Source organism: Rhinatrema bivittatum, chromosome 1 (genome assembly GCF_901001135.1).
Source record: "Rhinatrema bivittatum chromosome 1, aRhiBiv1.1, whole genome shotgun sequence".
In the NCBI taxonomy this organism is placed as follows: domain Eukaryota; kingdom Metazoa; phylum Chordata; class Amphibia; order Gymnophiona; family Rhinatrematidae; genus Rhinatrema; species Rhinatrema bivittatum.
The window spans coordinates 319,516,205-319,530,113 of NC_042615.1; the positions used below are offsets into that span (position 1 = coordinate 319,516,205).

The 13,909-nt window shown below is 39.0% G+C and overlaps 1 protein-coding gene across 17 annotated transcripts in view; it reads right to left on the reverse strand.

Moving 5' to 3' along the window:
* Nucleotides 1–13,909, reverse strand: part of PDLIM5 (PDZ and LIM domain 5) — a 423,776-nt gene that overhangs the window by 305,380 nt on the left and 104,487 nt on the right. For all 17 annotated transcript variants that reach the window (XM_029597605.1, XM_029597592.1, XM_029597612.1 and 14 more), the window contains one exon: nt 5,171–5,322. In XM_029597605.1, the coding sequence (XP_029453465.1) occupies nt 5,171–5,322 (152 nt within the window). The remainder of the gene's footprint in view (nt 1–5,170; nt 5,323–13,909) is intronic.

Here is a 13,909-nt window from a genome sequence, read left to right on the forward strand (position 1 = left end):
GTAAGTTGATGAGAAATAGGTAGACCTTTGAAATTTTCAGGATATGCCACTATACTAAACTTATCCAGAGATGAACTCTGGATAAGTTTAGTTTTCAATCCTGATTGAGAAAGGTTTAACAAGTTTTGAAGTAACAGAGGAACAGGACACATAAAAGGGTCTTATTGAAAAGTAGAGTGCCTTTCCATTTGCAGTTATAAGAGTTTCTTGTAGAGCATTCTCTAGATGCTAAGAGAACTTTGCTAACTTTGGAAGGCAACTGAAGAGAAGATACTAGTTTGCTTTCAACATCCATGCCAAATGATTAAAAGCTGTGTTGTAGAAGATTCCTGTCAATCTGAGAGATGAGCTATGCGCAAATGCATAAATTTACTTGATGTTGAACAGCTAGGTGTTATAACCATGGAGACAACTCACTCCTCTCTCTTCTTAACTTCTGAAGTATATGGCTAGAAGTAGAATTAGGGGGCATGCATACAGCAGTCCTTGGTTCCACAGAATTGAGAAAATATCTGCCACCAGTCTGCTTTAGGATGCAGCAGTACATGCCATGTTTACTAGCACTGCAAACAGATCTAAGATCAGAGTGCCTCATGGTTGAAATCTTTCAAGCTTTCTGACAAAGACCGAAAGAGCCTGTCACTCCCTGTTTGACAATATAAATCATGGCTATTTTGAAGTAAAACTACCTTGTTCTTTAGCCAGGGACTGAATACCTTTAGAGCACTGAATATGGCACTCAGTTCTAAACGGTTCATATGTGGTCATTTTTCTTTTGCTGATGAAGTTGTTTGGGAGCATAGGGGGTTGAAATAAGCCCTTCAACCTTGGAAGCATCTATGGTTATTGTTTCCTCATACTGAGGTTGGTTAAAGAACTGACCTCTGCATAGGTTGGACGGGTTTAATCAATGTGTGACTGGACAAGAGTAGTGGATATTTGTACGTTGTGAAATAGTGGTTGCAGATGCTGGTCCAACTGAATGTTCAGATACCACTGAGCTGATCTCATAAGCAAGGGTGACAGGATTTTGCTCCTCAAATCTGCTGTAAGGGAAGAAAAGCTTTCCCCTGTGTTGTAGCTTGAGGGTTTTATGTTGGATTTTAGCAAATTGATGAATCTTAAGGATTGCAAGATTTTCCTAGAAACATGGAAATGATGGCAGAAAAGGACCACATGGTCCATCCAGTCTACCCCACAAGGTTATGGTAGTATCTGCTATGCCCTGTAGGTTACTCCCATGCTTATCAGTTTCTCAGACTGTAAAAGTATCAGGACCCTCAGTTGTTGTTTGAATCCAGTTCCAGGTTACACCTTGCCATTGAAGCAGAGAGCAATGTTGGAGTTGCATCAAAGTATCAGGCTTATTGGTTAAGGGTAGTAACTGCTACACCAGCAAGTTACCCCCATACATTCTTTTCTTCATTTCCATCCTCTAGCCTTTTGGCTCCAGAGTGTTTATCCCATGTCCCTTTGAATTCTTTCATAGTTTTCATCTTCACCACCTTCTCCAGAAGAGCATTCCAGGTATCCACCACCCTCTCCGTGAAGAAATATTTCCTGACATTGGTTCTAAGTCGTCCTCTCTGGAGTTTCATTTCATGACCCTCTGTTCTACTTTCCAACGGAAGGAGTGGAAAAACAAACTTGTACAAGGGTTCAGTCTGGTATGAGCCAGTCATCTAGGCAGGGAAAAACAAATACATTATGTAGCCTTAGATGAATACCCACTACTGAAAGGCATTCCATGAAGACTCTTGGAGCCGCTGAAAGACTGAAAGGGAAAACTTAATATTAATAATGATCCTGAAATTGTTGTAAACTGGAATGTGCACGTACACATTCTTGAATTCTAGGATAGACATCGAGTGATTGGCCTCCAATTGAGTGAGAATGATAATCTAGGAGTTCACCTTTAATTTTTCCTTTTTCAGATATTTATCGAGGTTTCTGTGATCCAGGACAGGGCAAAGACCTCCTGTACTTTTTGGAATTAGAAAATACTTGGAGTAGAAACCTCTGTTCCTTTCCTGTACTGGTATAAGCTCTACTTCACTGACTAAGAGTAGAGTTGATAGCTCTTGTTGCAGATGTTTGATTATTTGGGAGAGGGAGGGATTTGAAATTTAAATGGTACCCTTGTTTGATGTTTTGTACCAAATAATCTGTTATCAAAGACCATGCAGGAATAAATTATTGAAGTCTTCTGCCTTTTGTACTACTGTGGTTGAGGCTTTTTTTTTTTGACAAAGAAAGTTGTTGTACCATTGCAGCTGATGATGTCAGGAGAGCAGCACAATGATCTTTAATAAGATCTATTGTTTCTTTCACTTTTTCTCCAAAAAGGTTTCCTGTACATAGAAAATCAGTAAGTTTTTCATGTACATCTTTATGGACTCCTGAAGAATAAAGCCAAGCCAATCTTTTGGCTCAGATGGCTATTGCTGACATTCTGGAAGAAGTGTCATAAGCCTCATAGTTTGATCTGATGAGATGCTTATTACATTCTTTAGATACATGCAGAGCCAATACAAAACATTGTTTGAAATCTCAGAGGGTATTAGAATGAATTTTAGATCTTTTCGCCTTTTTTATAGCCGATTCTATGACTACCGGGTGGGGGTACTTGGACCTTTCGGTAGCCTGAACAAGACTGAATCTTATATTTGATATCCAATTTCTTTGAGACTCATCTTATGTTCTTGCTGTAGGTATTGTAACCACTGCAGGTTGCTTCACAGGTTCAAGAAACTTTAATAAATCAAAGATGTCTTCTCTGGGTTCTACCTCTTGGAATGGGGAAAAGGAATCTCTCTGACCACCTTTTAACAAAAGCAGGATATTCCATATCATCAGGTGGAGATGTACTCCTAGATGGTTGTGCAGAAAATCCAATGGAAGGCCAGTCGAGTCTTCATCATTTGAGTGTTACAGTAGAGAAATATAAGAAGATTCAAAGCCTTCCTGTGAATCTTAAGTATTACAGGAGGTTCCTCTGATTTTGTCTTGTCCCTAGATGAGGGTAAGTCATAAGATTTAGGCTGCATGTTTTCTCCTGAAATAGTGGAAAGGTAGAATGGCTTTCCATTTTATGTACCAATGACTCTAAAATGGGAGACATCTGTTCCAAGGGAAACATTGGGATTGGAGGGCTTTGGACCTGTTTTGACTTCTCTGTGCCAAGAAGGTCTCTGTATAAAAGATGTTGCCAAGGCTTAGCTTGTGGATGGTGCCGATAGGTTTCTGGTGCCAAGAAGAGACTGTGCCAAAAGGGATTTTCTCTGTGCTGGTAAAGAGACAGTTGATGCGGTAAGCACTAGACTTTGCATCATCACACTCTGCACCGAGACTTTTCAGAGTCATGGCACCGATCATGAGAGAACTATGCCTTTGTTGATTTAAGCAACAACCTCTGGTATGTAGAACAGTATTTCCCAACCAGCCATAGCACACTAGTGTGCCTTCAGTCTTGATCAGGTATGACATGGAAAAATCACCACTGCTGATGCTCAAATCTAGGCCAGCACCTGGGCTCTGCTGTTAGCACTTTGCAGCAACATGAACAGCGGCTCTTAAATGTACATGTGTAATCAATCATGCTTCCTCTTCCTAGCTACAGCATAAGCCTCAGAGAGTGATAATTAATGGGAAGCATGCAGGGCACAGATAGCTGGACTCTGTTTTGTGCTGCACAGATATTGCACACAGCACCTCCTCCTCTCCCCCCTCCTGAGCCTCCCCTCTGGGTCCTTCTAGCCTCTGCCCTATCCCCAAGACTGTGTGAGATAGGGAGTGTGTGCATTGAGTACTGGATGAGTTACTCTGAGCATTGAGAGCAGCAGCGGTGGAAGAGCTCTGTAACTAAAAGGTGTGCTCAGCAGAATGCACACATTTTTTGTGTGCACAACTGTACTCCCAAAGCAGAAAACTATTAGTGAGGTTGACAAATTTGTGAAACTTGGCTAAAAATTGCTGTCAAGCCCTTTTCTAGAACTTCCTTTCCACAGAAAAAGACTTGCTTTTCATGCATTATTTTATCTCTCAGGTACACAAATGTTTCTATCATATCGCCCTCCCCTTCTCTAGGGCAAAGGTTCCCAAACCTGTACTGGAGGACTCCGAGCCAGTTAGATTTTCAGGATATACACAATGAATATGCAATAAAATAAACCTGCATGCACTGCCTGCAACTTTATCTCATGCATATTTATTGTGGAGATCCTGAAAACCTGACAGGCTGGGGTCCTCCACGACAGGTTTGGGAACCTCTACTCTAGGGTACACACATCTAGAGCAGTGTTTTCTAACCCTCTCCTGGAGGCACACCATATCCAGTCAGGTTTTCAAAATTGCCACAATAAATATGCATGAGATAGATTTACATACTCTGGGTCTCCAAATTAAGCAAATCTATCTCATCCATATTCATTGTGGAAATCCTAAAAACCCGACTAGATAGGTATGCCTTCAGGAGAAGGTTAGGAAACACCTATGTAGAGCCTTCTCACTGAGCAGCTGGCACAGACTGAGCACTATTTTAATGGCCTCTTGTCTCTATCCTTTTGGAATACGACCCAATATGACCCAATACTCCAAATGTTTTATCCCCACTTAGAAAAATCGGACTCTTGTTACAAATCTACATTGATCACCACCAATACCCCAATGTAAATAAACCATAAAAACAGAAATCCCCTGTTGGATGGTTTTTATACACAGGCTGTAGTATGGTGAAATACTCAGATAATTACGCAGCAGTGTAGCACTGCGATGCACCATACTGCTGGAGATTCTAGAAAGGTAAATATAGCTTTCACCAATTCATTATTACTTCTGAAATTTTTCTGAGCAAACTTCTATTGAGCCTGCTGAACTCAGACCCCCAACCCTGCTGGGGTTATAAAACATAACCCTTTTAAGCACAGGCTCTCCCAGGGGTCAGAAAGGGTGACATTCTCTTGCACATGCTAGCCAAATCAACTACAGAAATAAAACATTCTTTACTAAAAAGGTATTTTCCCTTTCAAAGGGTTGGATATACTAGGTAATAGCACCACAGCACCTTCCAAAAACAGTCAACCATAAATACATATGGACAAGAACACAAACGTGATGCACATGCACATACATAAGTCTTCATTACTTAACCACTGTGTAAGGTAACACTCACTTTTGTAGAGTCAAATTTAAGGAGCCTGTGCAGGCCTTGATCTTGTTTTGGGCTTCCAGGTGAGTCATCCCATCTGCACCTATCCCATCGATGGTCAGAACCACATCCCCTATTCCAACGTTTGCACGAGCTGCCTTACCACCGTCAGTGAGCTGGAATAGAGCAAAAAGAAATGCTAGTTACGAGGAGGAAGAAAAAGCATACATTCTTCTTGGCTGAAACAGACTAGCCAAAAGAAATATTAAAGCAGGTCTGCAGGGGATGTAACAAGTAAACTTAACAACGAGCTAGCAGCAGAAGAGATTAGAGGCCCAGGAACATCTCTTCTTATTCAGGATCTCTTAAGACCCTGAAATATGACAATGTCATTAATGGATTTACAATTACTTCTACCAGAATCTTCTCCTCGGTCCTATCAGAATAAAAAAATAAACATCACATAATACAATGAAAAGTATTTCATGTGTCTCCTGGTCCTCTGCCTCCACATTTCCCAGAAGCCTGACTACCTCAGAAGGATCCAGTCTGAGGATATGTGGTCCAGATGGTGGTTAGATTGCACTCTGCTGGAGATCAGAGCAGCAGAAGACAGAAAAGCCATATTTACTAAGTCTCTCATTTTGGTATTTTCTCATCCATTAAGAACTAATCTGTTTCTTTTCTAGAGAGAGCACCCTGAGGTTATTTGTGTTTCATAAGCCAAAACTGTGCAAAATCAGTGAAAGAAGATTTTAGTCCTGCAACTGGATTTAAACTTCCATCACAGCTTAGAAGCTAAAGATGCACCATATTTCTCAAAGATACTGAAGGCCAGCGCTATACCAACTGGTCACAATTTAATAATTTGTAGTTTTAAAAAAATATTTGATGTGGCACATATGGTACCACTTCCATAGGGTGTGTACCTGGGTTCCAATGTTCTCCTTCTAGTTGTATGCAAAGTTTAGGCACCCATGGTCAAACTGTATGTTTCAATGAATCTCCACGTGAACAGAGACTGACATTGACTACCTGATACAAAGGTAAACATGACATCTTTCTACAATTTTTAATGTAAAATTACTATTTACTAATTTTAACAGAATGAAAATAACAAAAAAGTGAATACGATATGCCTAAAAAACTTTAAAAGACTTTTAAAAAAACCCACACTTGATCCCTCTGACCTTGCCAACTTTTGTCCCATTTCAAACCTACCTCTATTAGTCAAAATATTAGAAAAGTCAATCAATCGTCAATTAACTGAATACCTCGACGAAAACAACATACTATCCCAATCACAATACGGCTTCCGGGGACATCACAGCACTGAGACCCTACTTGTCTCCCGTCTGATTACATCCTTAAAAGCCTCGACAAAGGTCTCTCACACATTTTGATTCTCCTTGACATTTCGTCTGCCTTTGACACTGTCAACCACAAGATACTAATAGAACGCCTTACTGACATTGGAATCACAGATTCAGCTCTCCTATGGTTTCAATCCTATTTACAAGACAGACAATATAGTGTCCAAATAGGCAACCACACATCCAAACCTATACCCCTCTCCCAAGGGGTTCCACAAGGCTCATCCCTCTCTTCCACACTGTTTAACATCTATCTCCTTCCCCTCTGCAATCTTCTGTCTAAACTTAACCTTCTGCACTTCATCTATGCTGACGATGTGCAAATTCTCATACCTATACATGACACACTTCACAAAGCCTTAGAGACATGGAACTCCACACTTCCAATCATTAACACTCTGTTGACAAACAATTTCCTAGCACTCAACTCTACCAAAACAGAGCTTCTCCACATTGCTCCGCAAAACATTCCCCCAACCCTTCAACCTAATTCTAACAACCCTACCCTCTCCGCCACTGCTTCCACGCAACAGGTACACAGCCTCGGCATCACCATTGACAACCACTTTACCCTCATAAAATTCATTAATAACACAATCAAAGCCTATTACTTCAAACTTAACCTGCTCAAAAATCTGAAACCCCTCCTGCACCTCAATGACTTCCGCACCATTCTACAGGCCTTCATTCTTTCAAAAATTGAATATTGCAATGCCCTCCTCCTAGGACTACCCAAAAACACACTGCAACCCCTCCAACTCCTCCAAAACGCTGCTGCCCGGATCCTAACCCACACACACAAACGTGACCACATCACCCCTGTTCTCCAACACCTTCACTGGCTTCCTGTCAATGCAAGGATAAATTACAAAACTCTCACACTAGTCCACAAAGCCCTCCACAACCAAAATATGCATTGGTTTAATGAATACATTACATTCCACAATGCCATCAGACCTACTAGACAGCAACACCGAGCAACACTGAATATCCCCTCGCCCAAAGACTCTAAGCTCAGCTCCACTAAAGCTCAAGCACTCTCATTAGCTGCCCCCGCCCTTTGGAAAAAACTCCCCCCCTCACTACGACAAGAAGCGTGCCCCAAAAAATTCAAACAAGACCTGAAAACCTGCTTATTCAAACAATCATTCACTGAGCAACACAACACCCCCACATGACACCCTGCTTATTCAATCATTCACTGAGCAACACAACACCCCCACATGACACCCTCTCCCCTCCGTCCTCCCGTCTTTTCTGTCAAAGGTGCCTCTTCTGTAAAAGTGACATATTGTAAATTGTGTAAATAATGACTCTGTTTAAGCCTTATAGTTTACACTCTCTGACTTTCTCTCTGTAACTTGCTAAAATTTATGCCGTCATTATTTGTAACTTGTTGAAAATTATGCCTATCTGTAACTTGTTGAAAATTATGTCTTTTCTTTCCGTAACTTGTTGAACATTTTTGCCTTCCTTCTCTCTAACAGTTCATTGTTTCACTGTAAAGCGCTTGTTGCTGAATTCTGTTTTATGTGAACCGATGAGATGTTCCCAACATTCATCTGTATATAAAAACCCCCAAATAAAATAAAAATAAATAAATAAAAGTTTGGATACCCTTTCAGTTAGTGCTTTGTAACATCTCCTTTGGCAGATATAACAGCTTCCAAACGATTCTTGTAGCCAGCTAAGAGTCTTTCTATTCTTGCTTTTGGAATTTTTTCCCAATCTTCCTTGCAGAGCTCTCCCGGCTCAGACATTCTTAGGTCTCCTTGCATGCATTACCCACAGATTTTCAATAATATTCAAGTCAGGGGACAATGCCATTCAAGAAGGACCGGAGGCGCCGCGCGCCGGCGCCGCACTCCGAAGAGGCATGCCCCTTTGTACACCCATTCGCACACCAAAGGAACTTGGATCAACTGTCCAAACCACACAACAAACATGGAAAAGGAAGGCGAAGTCTCGAGTAAGCAACCAATATCAGTCTGCATGAACAAAGGTAAATATAACAAGAATTTTAAAATGTTCAGATCTATTCACAACAAAAGAGATTTGCAGAACTCATTTAAAAAAGAAAACAACCTGGTACAGATAATAAGAACCACCAAATCAAACACCCTAACTCTAAATAATTTACTAATGTTAACATTCATCTTAGTAAATGCTCAATCACTAAAAAATTCCCAATCATCTCTGACCTACTGTATGACAATAAACCCAACTTCATTGCAATTACTGAATCATGGTTAAAATCTGATGTAGTCTTAAAAAATCAAATAGCACACAAAAATTATGAGGTATTCTCAGTCCCAAGGATAAATAGCAGGCGAAAGCTGCTAGTTCAAAGCTGAAACCGAGTAGCAGTGCATGCAGAGAGACAGAGACAGAATACACCGCATAGGTTTTCCACCCCTGATGAAGCCCACGAAACACGCATCAGGTCGGGTTGGGTCGGTGTTTTCAGATATTGTCCAAGCAATGCTCAGATAAGTGTCCAGTTTCTTCTGCAAACAATTTTGTTTAAAATTAAAATTCAACAAAAATAGTGTGGTCACCAGTAATTAAAACATTGGGTGCACAGTCAAAGTCAAGTTAATTGACATGCATAGCAGCTTTTAAAAACGCTGCATACCCTTCAGCGTGAGGCATTCAGAGATAAGCCCATGTATAGTTTATGAGGTGTCCACATGATTCAATTATACTATTTTTCAGCTTAAGTATATGGTGTTTCTGTGTTCTCGTTTGAATAATATATCATACACACAGTTTTTTGTTTCTTCAAGACACTAATGGATGCCATGACAGCACTAGGGTTTTCACTAATAACCGATAAACCAACACACAGAGCCGGACACTCACGTGATCTAACATTCATAAATAGCAACTATCTAGAACACTTAGCAACAAGCTACACACAAATTCCTTGGTCTGACCACCTCCTTATTCAGTCCAATATTAATATTCTCAATCCTCAGACCATACAAACTCATAATCCCATAGAATTTAAATATCGACCACCCTATAACAACGATGAACTAAAGGACAAATTAGAAGAAGAACTAAAAGACATAACACTTAATGACTGTAACTCAGCTACTGAACTCTGGTTAGACTCAGCCAAAAAAATAGCTGATGAAATAAAACCCATCAAAACAATAACTATCAAAGAAACAAAACAAAATTAACCACTGGCATAATGCAAAAATAAAAGATGCAAAAAGAAAGCTCAGAAAATTTGAAAAAAACTGGAGAAAACACAAAACAACTAAAAACCTAAACGAATTCAGGAAACATCTAGCTTTCTACAAACAACTGATCCTTAATACTAAAAAAGAATACTATTCCAATAAAATAGAAAAGTTTGCCAATAACCCAAGAACCTTATTCTCCATAGTAACGAATCTCACAAATGACAAACAAGAATCACCTCAAAGTCTTCCTGAATCAAAATGCAATGAATTAGCTAAATTTTTTAGTGACAAAATATTAAACCTAAGAAACAAACTCCCAAAAAACAGCAAACAAGCAATCGTAATGCAAAAAAGAGATGTTAACCTATGGTCCTCATTTATAGAAATATCAGAACAAGAAGTTGAATCAATGATAAAAAATATAAACTCTGCTCCACACAAAATTGATACAATACCAACAACTGAGATAAAATGTAGTAACCCCAACACTAACTAATATCATAAACCTATCCCTAACTGAAGGATTAATGCCAGATACACTAAAAGGGCCAATCATTAAACCAATCATCAAAAAGAAACAGTGACCCACTAATCCTCATTAACTACCACCCAGTTTCAAACCTCCCTTTATTAGCTAAATTAATAGAGAAAACAGTACAGAAACAGCTAGCTGAACACCTAGACAATAATAACATACTGTACCCTTCACAACACGGCTTCCAAAAACACTACAGCACTGAGACATTACTTCTCTCACTAACAGACAACATACTAAGAGGTTTTGATAACAGTAAACATTACATCCTTATAATGCTCGACTTATCTGCAGCCTTTGATACAGTAAACCACAAAATACTACTAAAAAGACGAAGAAATTGGATTATGTGACAAAACAATAAACTGGTTCAGATCCTACCTAAACAATAGGTTCTTTCAAGTCCAGATAAAAAAACACATTATCAGAAAAATTTAAACTTGAAACAGGAGTACCTCAGGGTTCAGCTCTGTCTGCTACCCTCTTTAACATATATATGCTACCCTTATGTCATCTGCTGGCAAGTCTAGGGATAATACATTACATTTACGCATTCAATTAATTCTACCAATAGACGACACAATTGAAAAAACATCGTCTAGCTAACATGTACCTAGACATAATTAAACAACTACTAAACCAAATGGAACTGGTTATCAACATTGACAAAACTGAATTCATTCACCTTGAGAGAAAAAATACTGAAATCATTCAAACACAGATAACCCTAAGAAATAACCAGAAAATTGAGCTAGCCGAAAAAGTAAGGAATCTGGGAGTAATAATGGACCCAGAAATCAACCTGAAGCAACACATCTATAAAAGTAAGAGAAGGCTACGCAAAACTTATGGTCCTCAGAAGATTGAAACCATTACTCACATCCACCCACTTCAGAACAGTATTGAAAACACTTATCTTTTCCAGCACCGACTACTGCAATGCACTCTTACTAGGACTGCCATGCACATCGATAAGACCACTCCAGATACTTCAAAATACTGCAGCCAGAATACTGACAGGAAAAAAGAGGAGGGACCATATAACAAACTCTAGCAGACTTACATTGGTTGCCCATCGAATACAGGATAAAATACAAGGCCTTATGTACCATACACAAACTAATATATGATAAAGAAGCAGCCTGGCTAAACACAGCCTTACGAGTACACGTTTCACAAAGAAACCTCCGCTCAGCAAACAAAGCACTACTAAAAATCCCTTCAGTAAAGTCAGCAAAATTAACCCAAGTGAGGGAAAGGGCTTTATCATTGGCTGGGCCCATATTATGGAACACTATGCCCCCTGAACTCAGATTACAGAATAATCTCAAAACTTTTAAGAAAAATTTAAAAACATGGCTCTTTAAAAAAGCCTTCACTAAAGAGTCTGGAGGGTAGAGAAAGAAAGTACAGGGTAATGCAGATGAAAATGAATTTACTCAATCCTACATTTAAGAAGTAATATCTCAAAGAGATAATAACTCAATAACATACCTGGACTTGACCAACAATACTCAAATAATGATTTTATTTATGAAATTGTAACCGAACTTTATTGGCACCTGTTAGAATGTACGATAGACTAAGGTAAGTAAATGTAGGTTGTGTGCCTATTTGTAAACCATTGCGATGGTATTTAACTTAGCGACGGTATAGGAAAGTTTTTAAATAAAAAATAAATAAAATCTTCTTTTTCTGTAAGAACTTCGTGGTTGATTTTGAGGTATGTTTCAGATCGTTGTCTTGCTAAAATATCCCAGCCTCTTTTCAGCTTCAATTTCTTCACTGAGTGTGGGACATTAGTTTCTAGGATATGTTCCAAAACGTTTCCGGCTTATCAAGGTTTTGCTTTGCATACTTTAAGACATGGACTTTTGTGATGGGTTCACAGGAAAAGTTTCCTTCTGACACCTCTCCAATGCAGAAGATTGACGTGTAAAACCCCGGGGTGAGCAAACTGGGGGGCTTGAACGCTTATGAAGGGGCACACCCTGGCTGCCCAATTGGGGAAGAAAAACAGGACTACATTGTCGACTCTCAGTGCCATGGAGGCACTGCAAGCTCACGAGGGAGGCAGCTGCCAGTACATAGCAACATCCTCGTTCAGCAGCTTCTCACCTGGCATGCTTACTCTGTGGAAGAACTAGACATGGGAACAGCGGCTCAGGAAGGCCTGCCACCCTCTGTCTGGGAGGAGTTACTGCTGCTGCAGCTTACCTTTCCAGGGACAGAAAGCATAGCTGCTGCCTCGGGGGAAAAGAATGGAGACATTGGGGAGGGGAATGGGCAGGAAGGCCAGAGAGAATGAGGAAATGGAGGGCAAAGAGGGAGGAGGTAGGGAGGGACAATAAAAGGCAAAAAGTGTTAAAAAAATGAAATAAATCAAAACAAGAGCAAACTAAGAAAAATACAAAAAGAAAGAAAAATAGGAAAAATTAGTGAAAACAAGAAAAAAGCAAAGAAACAAAAAGGGTATTATGGGATGGAGTTTTTCTCAGCTCCTATTAAAAAAAAAAAAGTAGATGGCACCTAAGGCTTTTTTTGAAAACTTTTTCAGCCCTTACCATCGTTATGTGTGACCTGAGTTAAACTTGTACTGATAATGAAGTTGTTTGGTCCTATCTTTGGAATTCCACCATACATATTTCACTCTCTTTCAGTATTACACAATCATTTTTTCTTATACATAGGACTCCTTGGACTGTGGAAATTATTTAGGGCTGGTCTCTCTGCAAACCATTTATACTGGTCTTGTGAAACTCCGCAGGCAACCTCATCTCACATGCTCTTACTATGCCCCATCATTCATGCCTTTTGAAATTCAATATGGCATACCATAACCCATTTTTATTTTATTTTGACTGCCCTATTACATTTTGTATTATTATACTATGGGTAGTGGCCTTCCCAATTCATTTCTCTCTCCCTAATAAAAAATTAGATTTTTTTTTTATTAGCAATTACCATTAGGATGATTCTTTCTAACTGGAAGAATAGTGACTTACTCAACCGGCATTTTTAGTGGAACTTAGTTTGCATGTACTATAGAAATGAGAAGGCAGTCACTATTAAATGTCATCAATTAGCCACCTGGGCAGTGATGTGGAAGCCATTAGATGATTTAGAAGCTTCATCCCTGTAATTTATGATTTCTTGAAATGACCTTACGCTAATAAAATAATACAAATGTGTGTGCACTATTATGCCAATTCCTCTTGTTCTATGTATGTATTTATTTATTTTATTTAAACGTGTTTCTATACCGTCTTTACAAGCAATGTTTCATCAAAACGGTTTACATAATTGAATAAAATAAAACAGACGGAGAAAAAGAATTAAGACTTAAGAAAATTAAAAGAGCATAAAAAATTATAAAATATTAAATTACAAAATTTTCATCAATATAAAATAATAGTTATTTAAAATAAAATTGATTAATATGAAACAAATCAGTGAGTAAAAACTAGAACAAGGTGCCAAACTGATTTATGGTGATGAAAAAAGTGGAATGTATTATTTGGTAAGTGATATATGGAATGCAGTTTGAAATAGGTGTGTTTAAGGACTTTTTGAAATGTTTGGAATTGGATATGGATCTGATGGAGTCTGGTAATGTGTTCCACAGAATGGGACCTATGACTGAGAATGCTCTTTTTCTGGT